The sequence below is a fragment of the Aquarana catesbeiana genome, linkage group LG12 (genome assembly GCF_042186555.1).
Source record: "Aquarana catesbeiana isolate 2022-GZ linkage group LG12, ASM4218655v1, whole genome shotgun sequence".
Taxonomy (NCBI): Eukaryota; Metazoa; Chordata; class Amphibia; order Anura; family Ranidae; genus Aquarana; species Aquarana catesbeiana.
The window spans coordinates 162,965,214-162,989,278 of NC_133335.1; the positions used below are offsets into that span (position 1 = coordinate 162,965,214).

Here is a 24,065-nt window from a genome sequence, read left to right on the forward strand (position 1 = left end):
ATATAAAGAAGTTAACGCTGAACTCCACACCATGCAACTAGTCACCAACCCACAACTCCGAGTCGGAAAGAAGTAGTGAGCGGCGGAAGCAAGGAATAATGCAAGTAAAACAGCGTTTTCCTCTACCCCCAGTCTTTAAGCTTAACTTAAAGCTTGAAGGTTAAGTTAGTCCTTGCTTAGCCCTTGCTGCAGGTCCATTACAGGCGCCGCCCCCTTATCTATGCGTCCGGCCCCCTGATCTACATTCGGGGAGCCGGATGCATGGATTTTTTTTTTTTTGAAGCAGAGGCTCTAATAGATGGGCTTGGGCGCAAGCTCTGAGCCCCAATCCTACCCAGTTGTGGGACAATAGCGAGTGAATAATCGCCATTTTCACATTGAATCTCCTCCTGGTCAAGCAATCCAATTGGACCACGACGAGGAGACGTAGAGGACGCAGGGGATGATACCACCGCCTGGAGGGAAGCGCTGCCTTGGGGTTAGGTTAGTGCTGCTGGTGACCTGACCCGAACGACCAAGGGGGGGTGTGGAGGGGTGCCCCTGGGTGCATTGTTTGCCACCCACCCTGAAGTATACCACCAGCCACCAATGCCCTGCTGTGTTCCTTAGAAAGCTTTAGATTGTATAGTGTATGGCCACCTTTATACACCTAAAATGAACTAGTTGCTCTATTAGTGCCATTAATTAATGGGACCCAAACGTAGAAGCAATCTCCCATTTTTCCAACAAGCGAAAAATACAGCAAAAAGGCACATTACAAAACAAGTAACCTGCAAACGCCAAAATGTCCCATGTGAAATCAACGGGCTACCCTCTATGTGTGTCATGGGAAAAATTTGTCAAAAAACGTGAACTCCTACTGGGCTAGGTATGAATGGAGCCTGAAAGTGAAATTGGTTTGTTTACACAAGAACAATGAGGCTCCATTCGCATCTGTGTATTTCCGAACCAATGGCAAACCACAGAAAAAGGGGAGCTTTGCGTTTCAGAAAAGCGCTGCAAATGCACAGTGAAAAAAGCACCACACTCTGCAAAAAAAAAAAAAAAAAAGTTCTGGAGCTTCTTTGGGCATATTCAGGCAAATGGGCTGTGCTATGCCCAACGAGCGAACGTGTTCCAAAATTCCCCCAAAAAAGTTCCCGCTACGCAGAGATGTGAATGGGTCTTGACAGAGTGTTTCCATTCACTCCCTCCTATGTACTTGTATAAAGTCCTGACACATGACTGTGTCAAGACACACCTGTAAATCAATGTACCAATACATGTAATTAAACAGATTATCCTATAGCAGACATTTGATAGCAATCCAATTTTTCTTTACTGCTGGAAGACTTGTTTCATGGAGATGAACTCCACAACCAAAGCTAGGGTCTCTGTAGCTTAAATTGTGGGGTCCTGAAGGTTGGATTAGTGTATTACTGGATACAATCTCTGTGTTCCCAGGCTGTATACTGATGGCAATAGATTAGCCTTGCCTTTTAATATAAAAATAATGCAATCACTTTGCAGCAAACAACTGCAGTTGAAAAAAATTTAAATGCCTTACGTAATGAAATATTTACATCCTGGGCATCCTCTGATAAGCATTAAAAGCAGAGAAGAAGGTAAGAATCATGTCATCTCATTCATATATTCAGTGCACTCATATACAGTATACATATACATTTACTTACCATCACGGAAAAATTTCTTATACTGTCTGGCTTGGCCTGCAGGTGCAGACTGTGGCTTCTTCTCACTCTCAGGAGCAAGGTTTCCTGCAATATGAGAAAAGGTTAGAGTATGGAGTTTATGGATTTTAAGGTCTTTCTCTGCACTGTTCACATAACATCAACTTTTGTACAGTGTTACACTGTTAAAGCAATGTTGTCATGAGTAAAAACAAGGACTAGACCAACAGTTACTGCCTATCCAGTTATTGTCAAAGTAAATGAATCTAACTGGACTAATAAGTTTCTTTAGTTATATTTAGTCAAATCTAGTAAAATCACAGCTGGGGAACTTCATATTCAAACCAAAACCGCACAGTTTAGGTATTTAGTGATATGTCCAATGCTGTTTTCTGTCAAATGGTACAGGAATCTGATCACATGGATGTGAACACCCATCCAATCCAATTCCAGTGCAGAGCAAAAAAAGGTTCCTGTGTTGGTGTGAACACGATTCGATTACAGGCAGTTTGTATGGCTGAATTTGCATCGCACAGACATCGCATGCAATCTGCACAGCAATGCGGTGCGAATCACATGCAATGTCTGTGTTCGCACCCATGTGAAACCAGCCTTAAGGAAGACGCTTTGACCAGGTTTCAGAAACATTGGTGTACATGGAAAGAGCTGTGGATACACTGATAAAGAATTATGTTTCTGTATTTGGATTTTACCATTTTTAGTACCAGTCTTGTTTTGAGCTTTTTTGTCACTGGCAGTACTTCGGGTCACCCCAGAATCTTTTGCAGGAGCAGAGTTTGGCTTTCTAGATGCAAATATCTCCGCATCCATATCTTCCAAGTCCTATAAAATAAAGACAAGGGGTTGTAAAAGTTTTTTTTTTTTTAAATAACAAACATGTCATACTTGCCTCCTCTGTGCAAGGGTTTTGCACAGAGCAGTCCCGATCCTCCTTTTCTGGGGTCCCTTAATGGCGCGCCTGGCTCCCCCTCTTCTCGAGTGCCCCCTCGGAGAGCCGCTTTCCAAGGGGGCACTCGTGCGGGCGCGCTCCTGAGTCCTGCTGCTGCGTCCATTGACACAGACAGCAGGACTCGCCCCCCCCCCCCCCCTTAGCTTCCGTGTCACTGGATTTGATTAACAGCAGCGGGAGCCAATGGAAGCCAATGGTTCCTGCTGCTATCAATCTATCCAATGATGACCCAAGATAGCGGCTGGAGCTGCTGTGCTCGTCCCCGTCGCTGGAACAATCGGGTTCAGGTAAGTAAAATGGGGGGGGGGGATCTGAGGGGCTGCTGCACTACAGAAGGTTTTTCACCTTAATGCATAGAATGCATTAAGGTGAAAAACCTTAAGGGTTTATAACCCCTTTAAAGCAAAGCAGTAACTTCCTACAGGTTCAAAATCCTGCATCATGGGAGGTGGTCCAATGCTTCCCTCTACCCAAAATCTGTGGCAGCCACAGAAGGAGTGGTGGTGGAGCTCTGGAGAAGTGTATAAGGTCTCTCTCTTTAATCAGTTGTTTACTTACAGTCATTTGTTTAACACTATGTAAAAAAAAAAAACTGAGCAAAAACGTTATACTTTCTAGATCAGTTCACCGTCAGATTTTTTTTAAATTAACACAACTGTAAATTAATGTGCTGTGTTACCTTCAAGCTTTCCAGAACATCCTGTGGATCAGCCTCTGAAACATCGTAATCCTGTTTAAAAAAAAAAAAAAGAGTGCATTATTTTCAAGAAAATGTACAGATGTTCCCATCTTGTATTAAAGGAGCATAAAGTACCAACTACCATGTGCATGGCATGGCATGGCATGGCACAGAACTAAAAGCATGATGGTACTTAGAATATATACAATTTTAGTAGCTTCTGGTTCTATGTAATATAAAAGAACCATTGTCAAATGTTTCTCCTGGTATTGCAAATAACTCTTCGCTGAACAAGAACACAGCCAAACTCATTGTTTCCCAGTCTGATGTGCATCATCTAATTCCTTTAAAACCTCCAATTCACACCCTGTCCTTTATAATGTAATAACTCCTAAAGCAAAACTAAATTTAAAGCTGAACTACAAGGAAAGTACATTTTAAAATACTGTGCTAGACAAGTAAGGTAGCCTAAAATATATGTATACTGTGTGCGAATAGCAGCTACATAGTATAAATGTCATGTCAAGCTGGCTCATCGCGTCACTTCTGCCCATATGAAACTACCTGGGAATCGAGCTGAATGCCGCAAACGGCAGCTTTTCCTTTCAGGGCCGATTACCCTTAAAGTGGATGTAAACCCAATGTCATCCTTTCTAAACTACTGCCATAGGGGTTATCTATAAGGATATACATGCCTCCTGCATGTATCTTTACCTGTCAAATGTCTCCCCTCTGTCTGTTATTAGAACCGAAAAACTGCATATTCTGTGGGTGGGTCTGTTGTCTGGAGCTCGGTGGGTGGAGTCATGATGTCCGTAGACTCCCCGCCCACCTCTACACTCCCCTTGTCAATATCCATTTTCATCTGTGTATTTCTAACACTGAACTTCTGCTATAATCTCTAACATCCAGTGAAAAGACAGGAAAGTAACCACATGACTTCAGCATGCCAAATCATGGTGAGGTGTGGAACAGCCAATCCTTGCAGAGCTGCTGAAGAAAGGAGTGGGGGAGGGAATTTAAAAATACTGCATGTCTCTGAGGCTAGTGCACGAGATGTAAATCACCTGTCACTCACAGCAAGGGGGAGGATTTGACAAAGTTTTTCTCAGTTTGTCAAGAATTGTCTCACTGAACAATAAAAGAGGATTGCTCAGAGATGGATTAACTCTGTGTGGCAAGACTGGGCTCAAATGATAGGAAATCTTATACTCTACAGTATGATAGAAAAAAAAAAAATTCAGGTTTACATCCACTTTAATAATCATCTGCTACACACGCCGGGTGCCAGGACTATAAGGCACTTTTAAATGCGAATGAATTATGTAAATTTGTGTATTTAATAAACCCGGTTTCACGACATTGTGCAATGAAGGTTCTTCTCATTTCCATCCATACTTATGGGGTGCATTTAAGCATGAGACGTCACCTCAACAGGCTCCCCAGGGGTATCCCCACATGCCTAAAAGACCATACTAGCGATAGCTGGTCAACATCCAGGGTGATTGTACATCTATGTGGAGCACCCAGTCTGAACACCATTGCACAGGAGATGTCAATTTTAGCACGAGCACTTTGTTTCATCAACTAATGGGACTTTAGTAATTTTTTGTTTGTTCTGCATGTTTACATGAATGTGATCAACCCTAAGTGCAGCACGGGGGCTGGATTTCTGGGTGCTGCAAGGAAGAGAGATGTTGCGATGGCAGTGAAGTGATCCAGTTGTATCCCCACCTCCAACTCTCTCCTCACCCAGTCACAAAAAAGCATTTTATTTTTTCACATAATAGAAGGTGTGCTGTGAATAGAATAGGGGCAGATACTCAACATGATCTCTTGGTGCAACTTTCATTAAACAATCACTGGTCGTGAATAAAATCACCATAATTTAGAACACATGCATCTGGCAGATCCACCTACAGTAAATGTTTGGTGATTGTCAGAATATAAATTTGCCCCTTCAAGTCTTCTCCTAAAAAAACTGCATTACCCGTTTGATAGCGAATGTATTCTTTGTGCATACTGCCTGTGACACATGTGCAGTGCAGTGTACACTCCCAGAAGCTTATATTTTGGAGCTGGGTGACAAGATGATGTAAGTTCAGGGTGTATGTGCAGGAGCTTTCTCATCAGTAGCCACTCAATAGCCGAAGAGAAAAAAAAAAAAAATCAGATGAGGAAGAAAACTAGGAGGAGAAGATGTCAGCGGATGGAGCAGCGAGGGAGAGCATGAAACCTACATGGCTGGAGGAGGCTAAACTAGTGGATAACACTGTCATAATGAGAAAGTATGCCAACAAACTTTAGTTCTGATTTATGGTTGAACTCTAGGCAGATATAACAGATACAAATTAATGAAGCTCTGTAATCATTATCACATCATTAAATGTATTTTTATTTTTTTACATGTAAGCACTTGAATTTGACCTGGTCTCAGGCTCTTAGCATCCCTGTGCAACAGAGCTAGAGTGTGAGCAGAAGAGGCATTACAAGGAGCCAATCAGTTCATGTGCTGACAACAGGCATACCGACAGGAAGAAAAAGTGACAGAAACTAGCTCATCACTGCACTGCTTCTCTTTTCAATGTCCATTCAGAGGCTGGGGCGGTTCTAGAACAACCTGTGCTCAGAGGTAGGTAGTTGAATGATGCCAGCCATCGGACTCTGGACATCTAGTGGTAGAAAAAGTACTGCAGGGAAATTTCTGGATTGAAGGTGAATATTGCAGCAAACACTGGTTTTGTTATTTTATCTTTTAATGAGCTATTCATTTTTCTCTTGTGATTTTTGAACGGAAGTCTTCATCCTAAAGGGCTAACATCTTTACCCCTGAGACATTTCGTTTTCTTTCCTTAATACTGCCACTGAGTAAACAAATTCACTTTTGTGCATTTGCCTTCTGGTGTTTAAAACCTTACTTTATTGACTTATGATTTAAAGGAGAAGTCCAGCCTGAGTTTCTTTGGCTGGACTTCTCCTATGGATCAATTCGTTTTGCACTCTTGTGACCCGTTTTCAGCAGACTTACGTCACTGGAATCAGTCCAGGCACCGCAGCATTACAGTAGTCTGGATCCGCCAGGTGCCTGGACCGATGCCTGTCTCAGCCTCTCAGCAAGCCACTGAGAGACTGAGACAACTGCTCCCCGCCCCTGCACAGCTCAGTGCTTCAGTGAGCGTGGGGGGGCAGAGTGGAGAGCCGCTGACTGACAGGCAGAAACTCTCCTCTCGTGGATCTGTGAGAACCGAGCCATCGGTGCTGTTCGATCGCTCGGTTCTCAGTGTAGAGGAGGCAGGGGACAGATGCAGCATTGGACCGATGCTGCATCCACCTAGGCAAGTATGAATCTGTAGAAAAAAAAAAAAAAACCTACTTCTCTTTGAAGCCTAAGTGCAGCCATAATTACAACCAGAAAGATCAGAAAAAGGAACATCGTTTATAGTCAGTAGGATGTGTCCCTTGTGCACGATGAAGGAAGATGTTTACCAACAGAAAAGGAGTCCGCACAAGGGGCATCCTACTGATTGTAAATTATGCCCTTTATGCTAATTTTTCTGTTTGTGATTTTGGCTGCACTGCCCTTAAGAAGTTCCTTAACCCCTTCACGCCTAAGCCTTTTTCTGATCTTTGTTGCTTACAAGTTAAAATCCTGAATGAATCCTGAAGTCAAGTTCCTCCATCCCAAACTCATCCATGTCTTTATGAACCTTGCTTTGTCCAAACCATTTGGTGGGGGGAGGGGGGGATTATAATGTGGGGTTGTTTTTCAGGGATTGGGCTTAGCCACTTCGTTCTAGTGAAGGGAACTTTTAAGGTGTCAGCATACAAAATCATTATGGATAATTTCATGCTCCCAAGTTTGTGGTAACAGATGGCCCCTTCCCGTTCCAACATGACTGCACACCAGTGCACAAAGCAAGGTTCATGAAGACATGGATGTAGGGTGGAGGAACTTGACTGGCCTGCACAGAGTCCTGACCTCAACCCGATAAAATACCTTTGGGATGAATATAAGCGCAGACTGTGAGCCAGTCCTTCTCGTCCACATCAGTGCCTAACCTCACAAATGTGCTTCTGGAAGAATGGTCAAACATTCCCATAGACACACTCCTAAACCTTGTGGACAGCCCTCCCAGAAGAGTTGAAGCTGCTATAGCTGCAAAGGGTGGGCCAACTCAATATTGAACCCTACAGACTAAGACTGGGATGCCATTAAAGTTCATTTGCGTGTAAAGGCAGGCGTCCCAATACTATTGGTAATAAAGCGTATATTACTTTGAGCTCTAGCTTAACATCTATATAACAAATACTGATTATACAATGTCTATGTCTGTGTTTGCATGTTAGAACTGAAGGAGGAGGCAATTCCCCTGATACATGTTGGCTCTATCTGTACTTGTTTTATAGCCAATAAAACGATATATTCTTCATCAAGAGTTTCTTTATTCTGGACACTGGGCACGCCTTTCGATTTACTCAGATATAAAAGTAGGAAACAAACTTAAAGAACTGCTTCTGGCTTGTAATAAAATGGGGTGGACAACTACATGGCAAATGAGATTTAATGTAGAAAAATGTAAAATAATGCATTTGGGTGGCAAAATATGAATGCAATCTATACACTGGGGGGGAGAACCTCTGGGGGAATCTAGGATGGAAAAGGACCTGGGGGTCCTAGTAGATGATAGGCTCAGCAATGGCATGCAATGCCAAGCTGCTGCTAACATAGCAAACACAATATTGGCATGCATTAAAAAGGGGATCAACTCCAGAGATAAAATGGTAATTATCCCGCTCTGCAAGACTCTGGTCCGGCCGCACCTATAGTATGTGGTCCAGTTCTGGGCACCAGTCCTCAGGAAGGATGTACTGGAAATGGAGCAAGTACAAAGAAGGGCAATAAAGCTAATAAAGGGTCTGGAGGATATTAGTTATGAGGAAAGGTTGTGAGCACTGAACTTATCTCTCTGGAGAAGAGACGCTTGAGAGGGGATATGATTTCAATTTACTAATACCGTACTGGTGACCCCACAATAGGTATAAAACTTTTTTGCGGAAGGGAGTTTAACAAGACACGTGGCCACTCATTAAAATTAGAAGAAGGAGGTTTAACCTTAAACTACGTAGAGGGTTCTTTACTGTAAGAACGGCAAGGACGTGGAATTCCCTTCCACAGGCGGTGGTCTCAGCGGGGAGCATCGATAGTTAAAAAAACTATTAGAAAAGCACCTGAATGACCACAACATACAGGGATATACAATGTAATACTGACATATCATCACACACATAGGTTGGACTTCATGGACTTGTGTCTTTTTTCAACCTCACCTACAACCCCTGGCAAAAATTATGGAATCACCAGTCCCTGAGGATGTTCCTTCAGTTGTTTATTGTTGTAGAAAAAAAGCAGATCACTGACATGGCCAAAAACTAAAGGCTTTTCAAATGGCAACTTTCTGGCTTTAAGAAACACTAAAAGAAATCAAGAAAAATAATTGTGGTGGCCAGTAACAGTTAGATTTATAGAACAAGCACAGGGAATAAATTATGGAATTATGTAAATTTTCATTACAAACACTAAGAGACCTTTCACACCGGGCCGCCCATAGCGCCGGAGGTAAAACGCCGCTATTTTTAGCGGTGTTTTACCGTCAGACTAGCGGCGCATTTCGGCCGCTAGCGGGGCGCTTTTACCCTGCGCTAGCAGCCGAGAAAGGGTTAAAACCGCCCGCAATGCACCGCAATAGCGGCGTTTTGCCGGCGGTATCCCAGCGCTGCCCCATTGATTTCAATGGGGAGCAGCGGTGGAGGAGCGGTAAACACACCGCTCCAAAGAAGCTGCTGGCAGGACTTTTTTTCCCGTCCTGTCAGCGCAGCGCTCCGGTGTGAAAGCCCTCGGGCTTTCACACTTTAGACAATGCTGCAGCTGTTTGGAGGGGGATTGCAGGCGCTATTTTTAACGCTATAGCGCCTGCAAAACGCCCTCGGTGTGAAAGGGATCTAACACCTGCATCAGATTAAATCTGCTTGTTAGTATGTAGGTAAAGAGGGTAAATCATCACGCAGTGTTGCACAAGATGTTGGTTGTTCACAGTCGGCTGTGTCTAAAACATGGACCAAATACAAACAACATGGGAAGGTGGTTAAAGGCAAGCATACTGGTAGACCAAGGAAGACATCAAAGCGTCAAGACAGAAAACTTAAAGCAATATGCCTTGAAAACAGAAAATGTACAACAAAACAAATGAGGAACAAATGGGAGGAAACTGGAGTCAACATCTGTGACCGAACTGTAAGAAACCGTCTAAAGGAAATGGGATTTACATACAGAAAAGCTAAAAGAAAGCCATCTCTAACACCTAAACACAAAAAAACAAGGTTACAATGGGCTAAGGAAAGGCAATCGTGGACTGTGGAGGATTGGATGAAAGTCATATTCAGTGATGAATCTCGAATCTGCATTGGGCAAATTTCCACAGTCAATTATGATATGGGGCTGCATGTCAGGTAAAGGCACTGGGGAGATGGCTGTCATTAAATCTTCAATAAATGCACAGGTTTACATTGAAATTTTGGACACTTTTCTTATCCCATCTATTGAAAGGATGTTTGGGGATGATGAAATCATTTATCAAGATGATAATGCATCTTGCCATAGAGCAAAAACTGTGAAAAAATTCCTTGAAGAAAGACACATAAGGTCAATGTCATGGCCTGCAAACAGTCCGGATCTCAATCCAATTGAAAATCTGTGGTGGAAGTTAAAGAAAATGAGGTGGTGCAACAAAGTACTAGTGATGTGTTGGAGTGTTATTTTGTTTGTTTTTCATGATTCCAGAATTTTTTCCTCAGAGTTGAGTGATTCCATAATTTATTCCCTGTGCTTGTTCTATAAATCTAACCGTTACTGGCCACCACAATTTTTCTTGATTTCTTTTAGTGTTTCTTAAAGCCAGAAAGTTGCCATTTGAAATGCCTTTAGTTTTTGGCCATGTCTGATCTGCTTTTTTTCTACAACAATAAACAACTGAAGTAACATCCTCAGGGACTGGTGATTCCATAATTTTTGCCAGGGGTTGTACTATGTAAATATGTAACATTTTTTAAAACAAATCACCACTATATATTCAAAACGGGATGATGATCTGCAAATCGTTGTAGTTTCAAGAACATGTGAATGTGAGTGATAATTTTTTGTGGGTGAAGTCCATTTATAGGAGTCATCATCACGCTTCTCTCATGTTTTGGAAACTCCAACAGTGAGACCTCCCTGCCAAATTTTCCAAACTCTGTTCCTGCTCATCTGGGAGTTTAGTATTCCAGACACATATGCATAGTGTAATGCCTCCTGCCATGTTTTCCATTATATGAAATACATTGAAAATCCAAGAGTAAGGGTCAACCCTTCAAAATGACCACAGCAGGTGAGCAGACCCAGGGGAAGTCAACCACAGAAATCCCACCACTAGCTTCCGTAAAATATATTGGAAAAGGACAGTGGGCTTTGACTCCCTAACATCTACCAAAAAAACTGAAACGAAAGTAGTGGGTGGAAAAGCGCTGTGCCTAGTGCAAAACAAGTCCGAATAGAATTTTTAATAATATTTTAATAAAAGGAAGAATATTATTTTGCATCTCAGTGTGCAGCATTCCTTTTGCTGGGACAATGGATTGCTTCAATGGAGATGAGCCAAAACCAGAGATGTGACTGTGGAGTTTTTAGCCAGATCTCACCTGCAGCAGCATGTAAAATTTGGCATAAACGGTGAGTGACCTGGCCCTTTAGGAAGAATTATATTACGGTTAGGGAGGACAAACTAAAAAAGGTAGAATTTAGAAGCCCACAGGCATTGTAACAGTTTGTACTCTTAGGCTTTTTATGGAAGAGCCAAGGCACGCTTCTTTTAAAAGAGATAATAAATGTTTCTGAGACGTAGAAGAGTTCATGCTGAATGACGTTTAAATGAGAACAGAAAGTACTTGACTTTGTAAGGCAGGCCATGGAGGATGCATTTTTTTTTTCTCAACCAGCAGGGTACATTTTTTCATGACAGCGCTCATCACTGTGGGACTTAAATAGCCCCAGGGGCTGCTAGGAAATGCCTGTGGGTACAGGTTAAGTAACCAGGAAACCAGTGCGTCACATATCAAAAAAAAAAGATCAGAAAACAGAGATCCAAAGACAGTTGAAGGGGCAATTGATTCTTTTTTTTTTTCTTGGACTTTGTTTAGCATGTCACAGGAACAAAGATGGTATAACAATGCATGTCTGACTACCTAAATGATTATTGGACAAAAAAGTAGGATTAGAAGATGTCATTTAAAAAAGCATATGACAGTGAAAAAAAAAAAAACAGGCTAACCCTTCAACAAACATAACATAACATAATCCTGGCTTACCAATTCAAACTGAGCTTTCCATATAACCCTTCTGCTGCCAGGCCCTTTACTCCACTTTTAAACTCAGACGGCTAGACCATTTTTGCAATTTTTTTTTTTTTTAACTTATAGCTTTCAGGGTTTGTAAAAGCTCCAAACCACAGGACCAATAGAATAAAAAGAGGATTCTACCGATTTTGTCAGTCCAGTGATAGTAGTGCAAGTGTTTATCGAAACAGTATTTTCACAAAAAAAAAAAAAAAAACAAAGGGAGCGGGGATGGCAGGGGCACTCACTTATACAGTTGTGCTCATAAGTTTACATACCCTGGCAGAATTTATGAATTCTTGGCCATTTTTCGGAGAATATGAATGATAAACACAAAAACATTTTTCACTCATGGTTAGCATTTGGCTGAAGCCATTTATTATCAATCAACTGTGTTTACTCTTTTTAAATCATGATGGCAACAGAACTACCCCGATCAAAAGTTTACATATCCTGATAACATGCACACAAAGTGATACAAAGGGGTTTGAATGGCTATTAAAGGGAACCATCCTCACCTGTGATCTGTTTGCTTGTAATTAGTGTGTGTGTGTATAAAAGGCCAATGTGTTTCTGGACTCCTGACAGACCCTTGCATCTTTTATCCAGTGCTGTACTGACGTTTCTGGATTCTGAGTCATGGGGAAAGCAAAAGAATTGTCAAAGGATCTGCGGAAAAGGTAGTTGAACTGTACAGTATAAAACAGGAAAGGAATATAAAAAAGATATCCAAGGAATTGAGAATGCCAATCAGTAGTGTTCAAACTCTAATCAAGAAGTGGAAAATGAGGAGTTCTGTTGAAACCAAACCATGGTCAGGTAGACCAACTAAAATTTCAGCCACAACTGTCTGGAAAATTGTTCGGGATACAAAGAAAAACCCACAAATAACTTCAGGTGAAATACAGGACTCTCTGAAAACATGTGGTGTGGCTGTTTCAAGATGCACAATAAGGAGGCACTTGAAGAAAGATGGGCTGCATGGTCAAGTTGCCAGAAGAAAGCCATTACTACGCAAATGCCACAAAGTATCCCGCCTGCAATACACCAAACAGCACAGAGACAAGCCTCAAACCTTCTGGCACAAAGTCATTTGGAGTGATGAGACCAAAATTGAGCTTTTTGGCCACAACTATAAACTTTACATTTGGAGAGGAGTCAACAAGGCCTATTATGAAAGGTACGGAGGTGGATCGCTGATGTTTTGGGGATGTGTGAGCAACACAAGGCACAGGAAATTTGGTCAAAATTGTTGGCAAGATAAATGCAGTACGTTATCAAACAATACTGGAGGAACATTTGCATTCATCAGCCAGGAAGCTGCGCATGGGACGTACTTGGACATTCCAACATGACAAAGATCCAAAACACATGGCCAAGTCAACCTGTCATTGGCTACAGCAGAATAAAGTGAAGGTTCTGGAGTGGCCATCTTAGTCTCCTGACCTCAATATCATTGAGTCACTCTGGGGAGATCTCAAACGTGCAGTTAATGCAAGACAGCCCAAGAATTTACAGGAACTGGAGGCTTTTTGCCAAGAGGAATGGGCAGCTTTATCATCTGAGAAAATAAAGAGCCTCATCCACAAATATCACAAAAGACTTCAAGTTGTCATTGATGTTAAAGGGGGCAATACACGGTATTAAGAACTGGGGTATACTTTTGATCAGGGTCATTTGGGTAGTTCTGTTGCCATTATGATTTAAAAAAGAGTAAACACAGTTGATTGATAATAAATGGCTTCAGCCAAACACTAACCATGAGTGAAAGAAAAGTTTTTGTGTTATCATTCATATTCTCTGAAAAATGGCCAAGAAATCATAAATTCTGCCAGGGTATGTAAACTTATGAGCGCAACTGTAGCAGAAAGGGGGGAATGCCATGGACATAAGATTTACTGAGCTGACCAGCTGGAAGTGGTCTTATTCCCACATAAGCCTTATGGTCATGGCAGCAAAATGTTTACTTCACAATATAAATGTAAAGGTGGGCTAATATTGAGTTGTTGGTGCACACGCAGCTGCTACAACTATCCAGGGATTTGAAATCCCCACTCTTCTCCCTCTTATCTGTGCAACTCTTTTGGAACGAACCAGAGCGCGTTTGATTGGTCAGCACCGTCAAAGAGCATCGTCCTGATGCGTCCCGGAAGCACTGCACAGAGCAGAGTGAAAAGAGCGGGGATTTCTAATCCCCGGACCACTGAAATGACAGCTTGAGCACTGACAGCTCAGCATCCCTTGAGGTATGTACAGAGAGAACAGCTGAAATCTGGGCACACTGGTAAACACACAGATAAAATAAATATTAGGGAGTTGTTTTATCTGCCGACAGTTTTGTATTTCTGACCACTCACAGAGCCTTGTCAGGCAGCACAGGAGATCTGATTTTTCTCTGCTATAGTTAAGCAACACTTACAGGTCATGTCCCTCCTCCAGCCTGTGTGACTGGACAGTGAAAGGAGAAGCAGCCCACTGTTGAGCTCATCTTTCTGTCACTCTGCTATCTCCTACTAGGCATACTCCTTGTTAGCACCATGTGCTTCTTCCTTCTCTCCCAGTTTGAACTTTGTTTTACAAGGGCTGCAATAGGGGTGATACCAAGTCAGATCCTAGTACTGACACTGTCTGCGTAGAAAATGTATTTAAAAGAGAAGTATGGGTTTAGGAGTTATTGCAGTTTCATACTTACCTAGATGGATGCAGCATCGGACCGATGCTGCATCTGTCCCCCGGCGTCTCTGCACTGAGAATAGAGCCATCGAACACCGCCGATGGCTCTGTTCTCTCGGCTCCCCGAGCAGAGAGCTGCGGTCTGTCAATCAGCAGCTTTCCTGCTCTGCTCCTCCACGCTCGCTGGAGCGCTGAGCTGTGGAGGGGCGGGAAGCAGCCATCTGGACTGCAGTCCGCTCTCTGTTGAAAACGGGTCACAGGAGTGCAAAATTAATTGCACTCCTGTGACCCATAGGAGAAGCCCAGCCAAACGAGCTCAGGCTAGACTTCTCCTTTAAATAATTAACAAACATTTATCACGCATCTATAACAAAGGAACAGGTTTGGATAGAGGTCTTCGGTTTTGAATCCTTGGTTTAAATAGCATTGTGTAAAGTTTTTTCAGCACTACAAGTCACCTACCTTTCTGGTCTTTAATTCAATACACGCAGATAAAAAGTATAAAGCAGTGTTATCACAAAATCCTTGAATCCTGCAAAATATTATAAATTACCTCAGCTGCTTCTTTTGCGATCTCTCTGAAAAAGTCTTCATCAAGGGTTGACCTGATGTAACATGAAGATATAAATAAATACCAAAGCACATCTGTGTTTACAGATGGAACCAAAAAGGTGAAGACATTATAGTAACTCACTTCTTAGTGGTGCTAGATGAACGTGCAGCCCGGGTTTTGCTGGCAGAAGCTGAGGTCCATGGTGATGGATCTGTATACATGACACCAAACAAACAAGAAAGGCATCTTAAAATATATAATATAATAAGCAGCAAAGGAGATGGACAAAAAAGATTACATTGTCCGTGTTTTTTTTTTTTCAGTTATGGATTTTCAAGTGGATGTTATGCCCTGCCTCCACACAAATCTGACCTGTAAAAAAGTCCTACCCAACCATGACAGACTCTAGCTATTTAAAGAGGGACTGCAGTCTGCTCACATAATTTGTAATAAAAACCATCTTTGCCATTCTGAAGCTTCCCTCCACCCACTTTGCATATTATTTTATATATACATATACTGCGATTCTGCAGTTACATAGTAACATAGTTGGTAAGGCTGAAAAAAGACAATAGTTCAGCCTGTGAAGGTGTATGTATATCAGCGTATATAATGATTTCCCATATCCCTGTATGTTGTGTTCTTTTAGATGTACGTCTAAGAGTCTTTTAAAAAAATGGATTTTTTAAAACAGCTTACCTGTAAAATCCTTTTCTTGGAGTACATCACGGGACACAGAGCACCATAGTATTGACTATCTGGGTTTATATGCTACCTTTAGGTGATTGGACACTGGCAACCAATAGTAAGACGGTTCCTCTCATATAACCCCTCCCTTACAGGAAGTACCTTAGTTTTTTAGCAAGCAATGAAGATCCCAGAAAAAGAGGGGAGGGACCTCTGTGTCCCGTGATGTACTACAAGAAAAGGATTTTACAGGTAAGCGGTTTTAAAAATCCATTTTTCTTTATCGTACATCACGGGACACAGAGCACCATAGTAATGACTATCTGGGATGTCCTAAAGCAATGCCTTTGAGGGGAGGGAATATACCTAAATCCCCTTTATTTTAGGCTCCAAATTATAAAGCTGCTTGCAGCACGCTCTGGCAAAAAACAGTCTCCTTTTGAGATCTAACATCCAGTCGGTAAAACCTGGTGAACGTGTGAACCGAAGACCAAGCGGCCGCTTTGCAAACCTGAGCCATCGACACCTTGTTGGCGCACTGCCCATGACGTACTAATTCCTCTGGTAGAGTGAGCCTTGAGATATCGAGGTGGAACCTTGTGTTTCAACTCATAGGCCTGGACAATGACCTGATGAATCCACCTAGAGATTGTAGAACTAGCTGCTGCCTGTCCTTTCTTAGGACCCTCAGGCAGAACAAAAAAGGAGTCAGACTTCCAAAAAGGGGCTGACATATCCAAGTAAACCTTAATAGCTCTCACCACATCCAGTGAATGGAGCAATCTTTCCTCCTTAGATTTAGGGTTAGGAAAGAAGGAAGGTAAAACGATATCCTGATTTAAGTGAAAACTGGAAACCACTTTGGGTAAAAACTCCAGACGGGGCCGCACTACCACCTTGCCCTGATGAACAAACAGAAAGGGTTTCTCACAAGAAAGGGCGGCCAACTCCGAGACCCTTCTTGCTGAGGTTATAGCCATCAAAAAAAACAATTTCCTAGTCAATAGGATCAAAGGAATATGCTTAATAGGCTCAAAAGGTTGACTCTGTAGAGCTGAAAGCACTAAGTTCAAGTCCCATGGGCACAAGGGTGGTCTAATTGGTGGCCTTAAATGTAGTACTCCCTTGATAAAGGTTCGTACCAACGAATGAGACGCAATTGACCTCTGGAAAAAAAAACGATAAGGCCGAAATCTGTCCTTTAACGGTTCCTAAAGACAAGTTTAAGTCAATTCCTGCTTGCGGGAAGGCAAGAACCCTCCCAATTATATACTTGCGAGGGTGCCATCTTCTCTTCTCACACCATGAGATGTAGGACTTCCAGACTCTATGGTAAATTTTCCTAGACACTGGCTTCCTAGCATTTATCAAAGTAGCCAGAACAGAACCACTGATACCACGGTCTTTTAGTACTCTGGTCTCAATAGCCATGCCATCAAATTCAGCGACCGTAAAGAAGGATGGTATATTGGACCTTGGAACAGTAGGTCTGGGCGGAATGGAAGACACAATGGGTCTCCTACTGCCATCCTCACAATCTGTGAATACCAAGACCTCCTGGGCCACCGTGGGGCCACCAGAATTACTGTTTTCTGCTCCATCTGTATCCTGCGTAACAGGTGCGGCAGCATCTGGATTGGAGGAAAATTAGAGAATACCGATCCCATGGAACCACCAATGCATCCGTCCCCACGGCAAGTGGATCCCTGGTTCTGGACACAAAGCTGTCCACCTTGGCATTGAACCTGGATGCCAGGAGATCCACCTCTGGTATCCCCCATCGCTGGCACATTTGAAGGAAAACTTCGGGGTGGAGGGACCATTCCCCTGGCAACAACTGCTGACAACTTAGGTAGTCTGCCTGCCAATTGTCCACCCCTGGAATATAGACTGCCGACAGATATGGCACGTGTCTCTCTGCCCAAGTCAGTATATGATTTCTTTTTGGGCTGCCCAGCTCTGGGTACCCCCTTGGTGGTTGATATACGCCACCACTGTGGAATTGTCGGACTGGACTCTGACCGGAGACCCCCACAGCCTGGCCGTCCAGAATATGAGGGCCAAGCAAGCTGCTCGGATTTCCAACAGATTGATTGGTAAGGTTTTTTCTACCCGGGACCATTTTCCCTGTACGGAGGCCTCTTCCAATACCGCTCCCCAGCCGAGACGACTGGCGTCTGAAGTTACCACCTTCCAAGTTACTGGTGGAAAGGACTTCCCATTTTTTAAGTTGCTGGTCTTTGACCACCAAGAAGGTCCTGTTTTACCTTTGGGGATAGAGATATTGGATGATCCAAGGCTAGGACAGACTTGTCCCAAGCCTCCAGGATCATTCTCTGGAACAACCTGGAGTGAAACTGCACATAAGGAACTGCGCTGAAAGATGACACCATTTTCCCCAACAGTCTCATGCATAATCAAATTGAGGGTCTTTCTACCCTTTTGACTTTCCTGACCAGCTCCACTATTGAGCTGACCTTAAAGGGGGGTAAAAACACAGTTTCCTGGGTCGTATCCAGGATCAAGCCTAGATATGTCAAGATTTGAACTGGATGAAGAGCTGATTTGTCCATATTCAGAATCCAACCTAGGCATCTCAGAACATGAACTGTAGTTGAAACGTTCTCTATCAGGGTGGAATAGGACTGGTCCTTCAACAGAAGGTCGTCCAGATATTCTATCACCGATATCTTCTGAGACCTTAGAGAGGCCAACACCGGAGCCAACACCTTTGTGAAGACTCGAGGGGCCGTAGCCAGACCGAACGGTAGTGCTACAAACTGGAAATGACGCTCTTCCACTGAGAAGCGTAGAAACCTTTGATGTTGTCCAAAAATCGGTACATGCAGGTATGCATCCTTGATGTCTATGGATGCTAAATAGTCCCCTTTTCTTAGAAATGCTATTACTGAACGAACCGATTCCATCCGGAAGGTTCAAACTTTTAGAAAGGAATTATGGGATTTGAGGTCCAGAATGGGCCTTACTTCCCCATTTGGCTTCGGCACTGTGAATAGGTTTGAATAAAACCCCTTGAACTTTTTTTTTGTGCGGAACCCTGATAATCACCCCTTGCCTTTTTAGCTGTTCTAAGGCTAGGAATAGGCTTTTCTTCTTTTCTAGATCCGAAGGAACTGTTGATCTCAGAAATCGATTTGGGGGAAATTCGCGGAACTCTATTTTGTAGCCCTGCGTTATAGTGGAGATAACCCACCTGTCCTGCACAAGCATCTGCGAACCGCCGCAGTCTGCCTCCCCACTTGTAAGAGTGGGGGCGCCCCTTCACAAGAAGGACTTGGCATTGGCCTTATTCGGCTTCTGAGTCCAAGTTCTTTTCTGACCCTGAGGTCTTTTAAAGGCAGGTGGTTGAGGCCGTCGATACTTCTTGGGAGAAGATGCGGCTGGCCCAGGAGCGTTTGGAATTTTAAAGGAAGGCTGCTTATTTCTTCTTTTCACAGGAAGCAAGGAGCTCTTTCCTCCTGAGATTTTTTGGATATACTTATCCAGATCTTCTCCAAACAAACGTTCCCCATGAAAGGGAAAAGCCGCAAATAGCCTCTTGCATGGCATCTCGGCTGACTGGATTGAGTCTTTTAATGCGTTTACTGCAAAACATAAAGCGCGAGGAAGTTCTGTCAATTCATCAGAATATTCCTCCTGAACAGGTAGGTTCCTGACCAGTCTTTTAAAACGGTCGTTCAGGGATTGACAGAACCCAATAGCCGCAACAGCTGGTTGTACTGCTGATCCGGCCACCGCAAAGGAGGCCTTTAGCAAAGATTCCAGCTTTTTATCTGCTGGGTCTTTAAACCCTTGGACATTATCCACTGGACAGGTTAAGCTTTTATTTACTGATGAAATAGCAGCATCCACTAAAGGTATATCCCACCTTTTTTTGAACTTTTCCTCCATCGGGTACAAAAAAAGAAAACCTTTTAGGAGGTAAGTATATTCTGTCCGGATGTTCCCAATCAGCGTAAATCAATTGCTCCAATAATGGATGCACAGGAAACACCTGAGAACCTTGCAGAGGCCACAAGGATCCCAATGTAGAACAGGAAATTTCTGGCCCTTGTACAGGGGGCAACTTAAAACCTGCTCTTACCATTTCGGTTAAAGACTGGATAAACAGTTTTTGGGATTGCGAAGCCGTCAATGGTTCCTCCGAACCTGAGTCCCCTGCAAAGGACTCCTCTGCTTCGGCATCTTTATCCCCTATGGCCACCTCCTCAAAATCCTCTGCCCATTCAGGATCCAAATCACAAGGACCCAATTGGCTAAGGGAGTCCTGGTGCTCAAGTGACACAGCACTGGGACCAGGCTCAGGAGAGGGAGATCTATTTCGTTTCTTCGGCTATCATACCCGCTATTTTGCCTTCAAGACCAGCGAGAGCTGACGTTAAGTCATCCTTAGTATCATAAGCCGAAGCAGGGATATTGGTGGTGGCCACAACGCCTAACAAATGCAATGGCTCAGCCAGGCCAAATGCCACAGGTCTTTCAGGGGAAACAGGTGCTGCAGTAGCCTGAGGTTGATCTCCTGTTTTTGAAGGAGTCACTTTAACCCCTGGATTAATCCTGTTCCCTGCACCTCGTTTTCTGGAAGACATGCTTACAAGATTTTGAGGAAATTACTGTGCTATATGGCTGTATACAAAGCCTATTATAGCCTCCTTACAAAGTTTGCAAATGCCTGACTCACGTGCCCCGCTCTGTGTCCCACTGCGACCGGCTCCTCTGAGCCTTAACGAAGAGTACTGAAACCCGCAGGCGCCTGACTTCCCTATGCGTGCGTCGTCACGTGACGCACGCCCGCGACTTACTGCACATGCGCCCGCCCGCGGGAAACACGCGGCCGCGATGCCACCATCCTGCACGCTAGAGCGAGCGCAGGAGGGAGCGGGTTGCGCGCGCACGCGCCGTCTGCACGTGCGCGCTACCCGTATTCACGCGCCCGCGACACTACGCGTGGTCCCCAACAGGGAACCTAGTCTGTGCAATCTCTCTCTGGAACCACACAGTGGACACAAAAGGCACTACAATCTGGCATGCAATCTGACATAACATTACTTATATAAAAAATGTAATAAAATGGTGCCTCCAAAGGAAGCACTCACTGATCCTCGCAGCAGAGCCTGAGATAGGCCCAATCTTCACCCATCACCGCAGGTAACGCCACTGAGGACCTTCAGAGACCGGGTCCCCTTTTGTTTTAGGGTCCACACCCCTGGACCTGTAAAGCACCCTTTAGGTTTCCTTGGGCAAATAAAAGACCAGGAATACCATATCACAAGGGTCCAGCTCCATAAGGAAACATTACAGGCAAGACCCTGTTCTTGAACCAGGGCTCGGGTACCATCCACTTTAGCATGATATGCCATCCAAATGGATCCGATTATAACATCCTCACTGGGACATTATCTGAAGCAAGAGCTTTCACAGCCGTGACCATCACCTTCAAGACACTGACAAAAAACTAAGGTACTTCCTGTATGGGAGGGGTTATATGGGAGGAACCTTCTTACTATTGGTTGCCAGTGTCCAATCACCTAAAGATAGCATATAAACCCAGATAGTCATTACTATGGTGCTCTGTGTCCCGTGATGTACAAGAAATATACATACTCCCCGCAGTCAACACCAATTGTGGGAGAGAGTTCTACATCCTTATAGCCCTAACATCGAAGAACCCCCTACGCAGTTTAAGGCTAAACCGCTTCTCCACCTGTCTCATTGTGTGCCCAGTGTCCTTACTTGCCAAACATGCTGCAGAAAGTCCCCTCCACTGAGTCTGGCTGCATCCATTTTAACTGTGGGCAGCTGAAGCTGCTTCCTGTTCACTTTCTGGTTTTACACAGACACATGTCCGGCTCTGCAGCTCTCATTGGCCCTCTTATGACTCATCTCCCCTCCCTTCCTGGCAAACTCTCACGAGAGTGATAGAGAGCTCTGCATGATGTCATAAGCCTAGGCTAATGGCCAGAAAAGAAACAGGAACTGGACTGTATAAGGCAGAAAAAAAAAAATTACTATCCAAAGTTGAAACAATAAGAAGAGAAGATTTAATAAATGGACAGATGAAAAAAATGACTGAAGATCGGCTTTAAGAACAGATCAGGAGACATTCACATATGTACAAATTCTACTCAAACATAACATACATCAGCTGTTTATGGACAGACCAGGGAATGTACATATGTCTGCAAGTCCTACTCAACCATGGCAAACGCTAATGCCCCGTACACACGGTCAGATTTTCCAATGGAAAATGTTCGATGTGAGCTTGTTGTTGGAAATTCTGACCGTGTGTAGGCTCCATCGGACATTTTCCATCGGAATTTCCGTCACACAAAATTTGAGATCTGGATCTCAAATTTTCAGACAACAAAATCCGTTGTCATAAATTCTGATCGTGTGTACACAATTCCGACGCACAAAGTTCCAAACATGCTCGGAATCAAGCAGAGGAGCCGCACTGGCTATTGAACTTCATTTTTCTCGGCGCGTCATACGTATTGTACGTCACCGTGTTCTTGACGTTCGGAATTTCCAACAAGATTTGTGTGACCGTGTGTATGCAAGACAAGTTTGAGCTAACATCCGTCGGAAAAAATCCATGGATGTTGTTGTCGGAATGTCCAATCGTGTGTACAGGGCATAACTGTTTATGAACAGATTAGAGAACATTCACATGTGTGTAGGTCCCAGTCAACAACAGCAGACTCTAGCAGTTTATGTACACATCAGGGTCCTTAAATTCATGTCACATGGAGTCTCAGCTTTATTGCACTGCAGGTCACTTACCACTGTCACCAAGAAGATCACCAAGAAAATCATCAATAGAATCTTTATAGCAAAAGAAAAACAAGATCATTAAGTGTTTATATGTTTCAGGACTTTCCTGTTTATTGTTATCTAGTTGGACTTGGTGAACAAAGTGTATGTACTGTTTTTACATTTTAAAAATAGGATTTTTATAACAGCTTACCTGTAAAATACTTTTCTTGGAGTACATCATGGAACACAGAGCACCATAATAATCACTATGTGGGTATATAGGCAACTTCAGGTGATGGACACTGGTATACCTAATACAGGAATATCACTCCCCTATGTAACCCCTTCTCCTTACCGGAGTACCTCAGTTTTTGTAGCAAAGCAATATATCTAAACCCCAAAAGAGGGGAGGGACCTCTGTGTCCCATGATGTACTCCAAGAAAAGGCTTTTACAGCTAAGCTGTCATAAAAATCATATTTTCTTTATCGTACATCATGGGACGCAGAGCACCATAGTAATAACTATGCGGGACGTCCCATGGCAATGCTATTTTGGGGGAGGGAGAGACAACCCGTAGGGCACCCCCAGGCTTGAGGACTTATACTGCTGCCTGCAGCACACTGTGCCCGAAGGCAATATCCTCATGCCTCCTTACATCCACCTGATAAAATTTGGTGAATGTATGTACTGAATACCAAGTTGTGGCCGCCTTACAGATCTGAGCTATGGAGGCCTGGTGACGCACTGCTCAAGAAGCACTAACCAACCTAGTAGAGTGCGCCTTGACTTGAAAAGGGGGGAATCTTTTCCCTTAAAAAATAAGTGTGAATTATAACTCGCCGAATCCACTTAGCGACAGTGGATTTTGACACTGCCTGTCCTTTCTTAGGACCCTCTGGCAGAATAAACAAGACATCAGTCTTACGAATTTGAGCAGTCGTCTTTAAATAGACTTTGACCGCTCTCACCACATCAAGACAATGTAGTGACTTTTCTTCCCTGGAACATGGTTTTGGAAAAAACAATGGCAGGACAATATCTTGGTTCAGGTGAAAACCTGAGACCACTTTTGGCAAAAAATCTGGACGAGGGCGTAACACCACTCTGTCCTCATGAATAATCAAGTATGGCTCTTTACAAGAAAGAGCAGCCAATTCCAAAACCCTCCTTGCTGAGGATATAGCAACCAAGAACACCAGCTTCCTTGTCAGATGACTAAGAGAATATGCTGTATCGGTTCAAATGGCTGTTTTTGTAACACTGACAAAACTAAGTTCAAGTCCCAAGGGTTCAAAGGTGATCTTACTGGCGGATTAATCCGCATCACCCCTAGCATAAAACCCCAGACTAAAGAATGTGTAGCAAGCGGTCTTTGAAATAAGACCGATAAAGCTGAGACTTGGCCTTTAATAGTACTAAGGCCAACTTCATCTCTACCCCTAATTGTAGAAAGACAAGAATTTTGCCTATGATATAAACTCCGAGGGTGCCAACCCTTGGATTCACACCAGGAAACATAAGCCCTCCAGACTCTATAATATATAGTTCTGGAAGCTGGCTTCCTTGCATTAATCAAAGGTAGAGATAACTGACCCGGAAAGCCCACGTTTCTTCAGACTGTGGGTTT

The 24,065-nt window shown here is 43.4% G+C and overlaps 1 protein-coding gene across 1 annotated transcript in view; it reads right to left on the reverse strand.

Annotated features, from left to right (window-relative positions):
- Positions 1–24,065, reverse strand: part of FBF1 (Fas binding factor 1) — a gene marked incomplete in the record, with an annotated part of 244,589 nt that overhangs the window by 158,962 nt on the left and 61,562 nt on the right. The window contains 7 exon segments of the mRNA XM_073606133.1: positions 1,547–1,576; positions 1,674–1,757; positions 2,384–2,513; positions 3,320–3,370; positions 14,973–15,024; positions 15,114–15,183; positions 22,464–22,505. Coding sequence (XP_073462234.1) covers positions 1,547–1,576; positions 1,674–1,757; positions 2,384–2,513; positions 3,320–3,370; positions 14,973–15,024; positions 15,114–15,183; positions 22,464–22,505 — 459 coding nt within the window.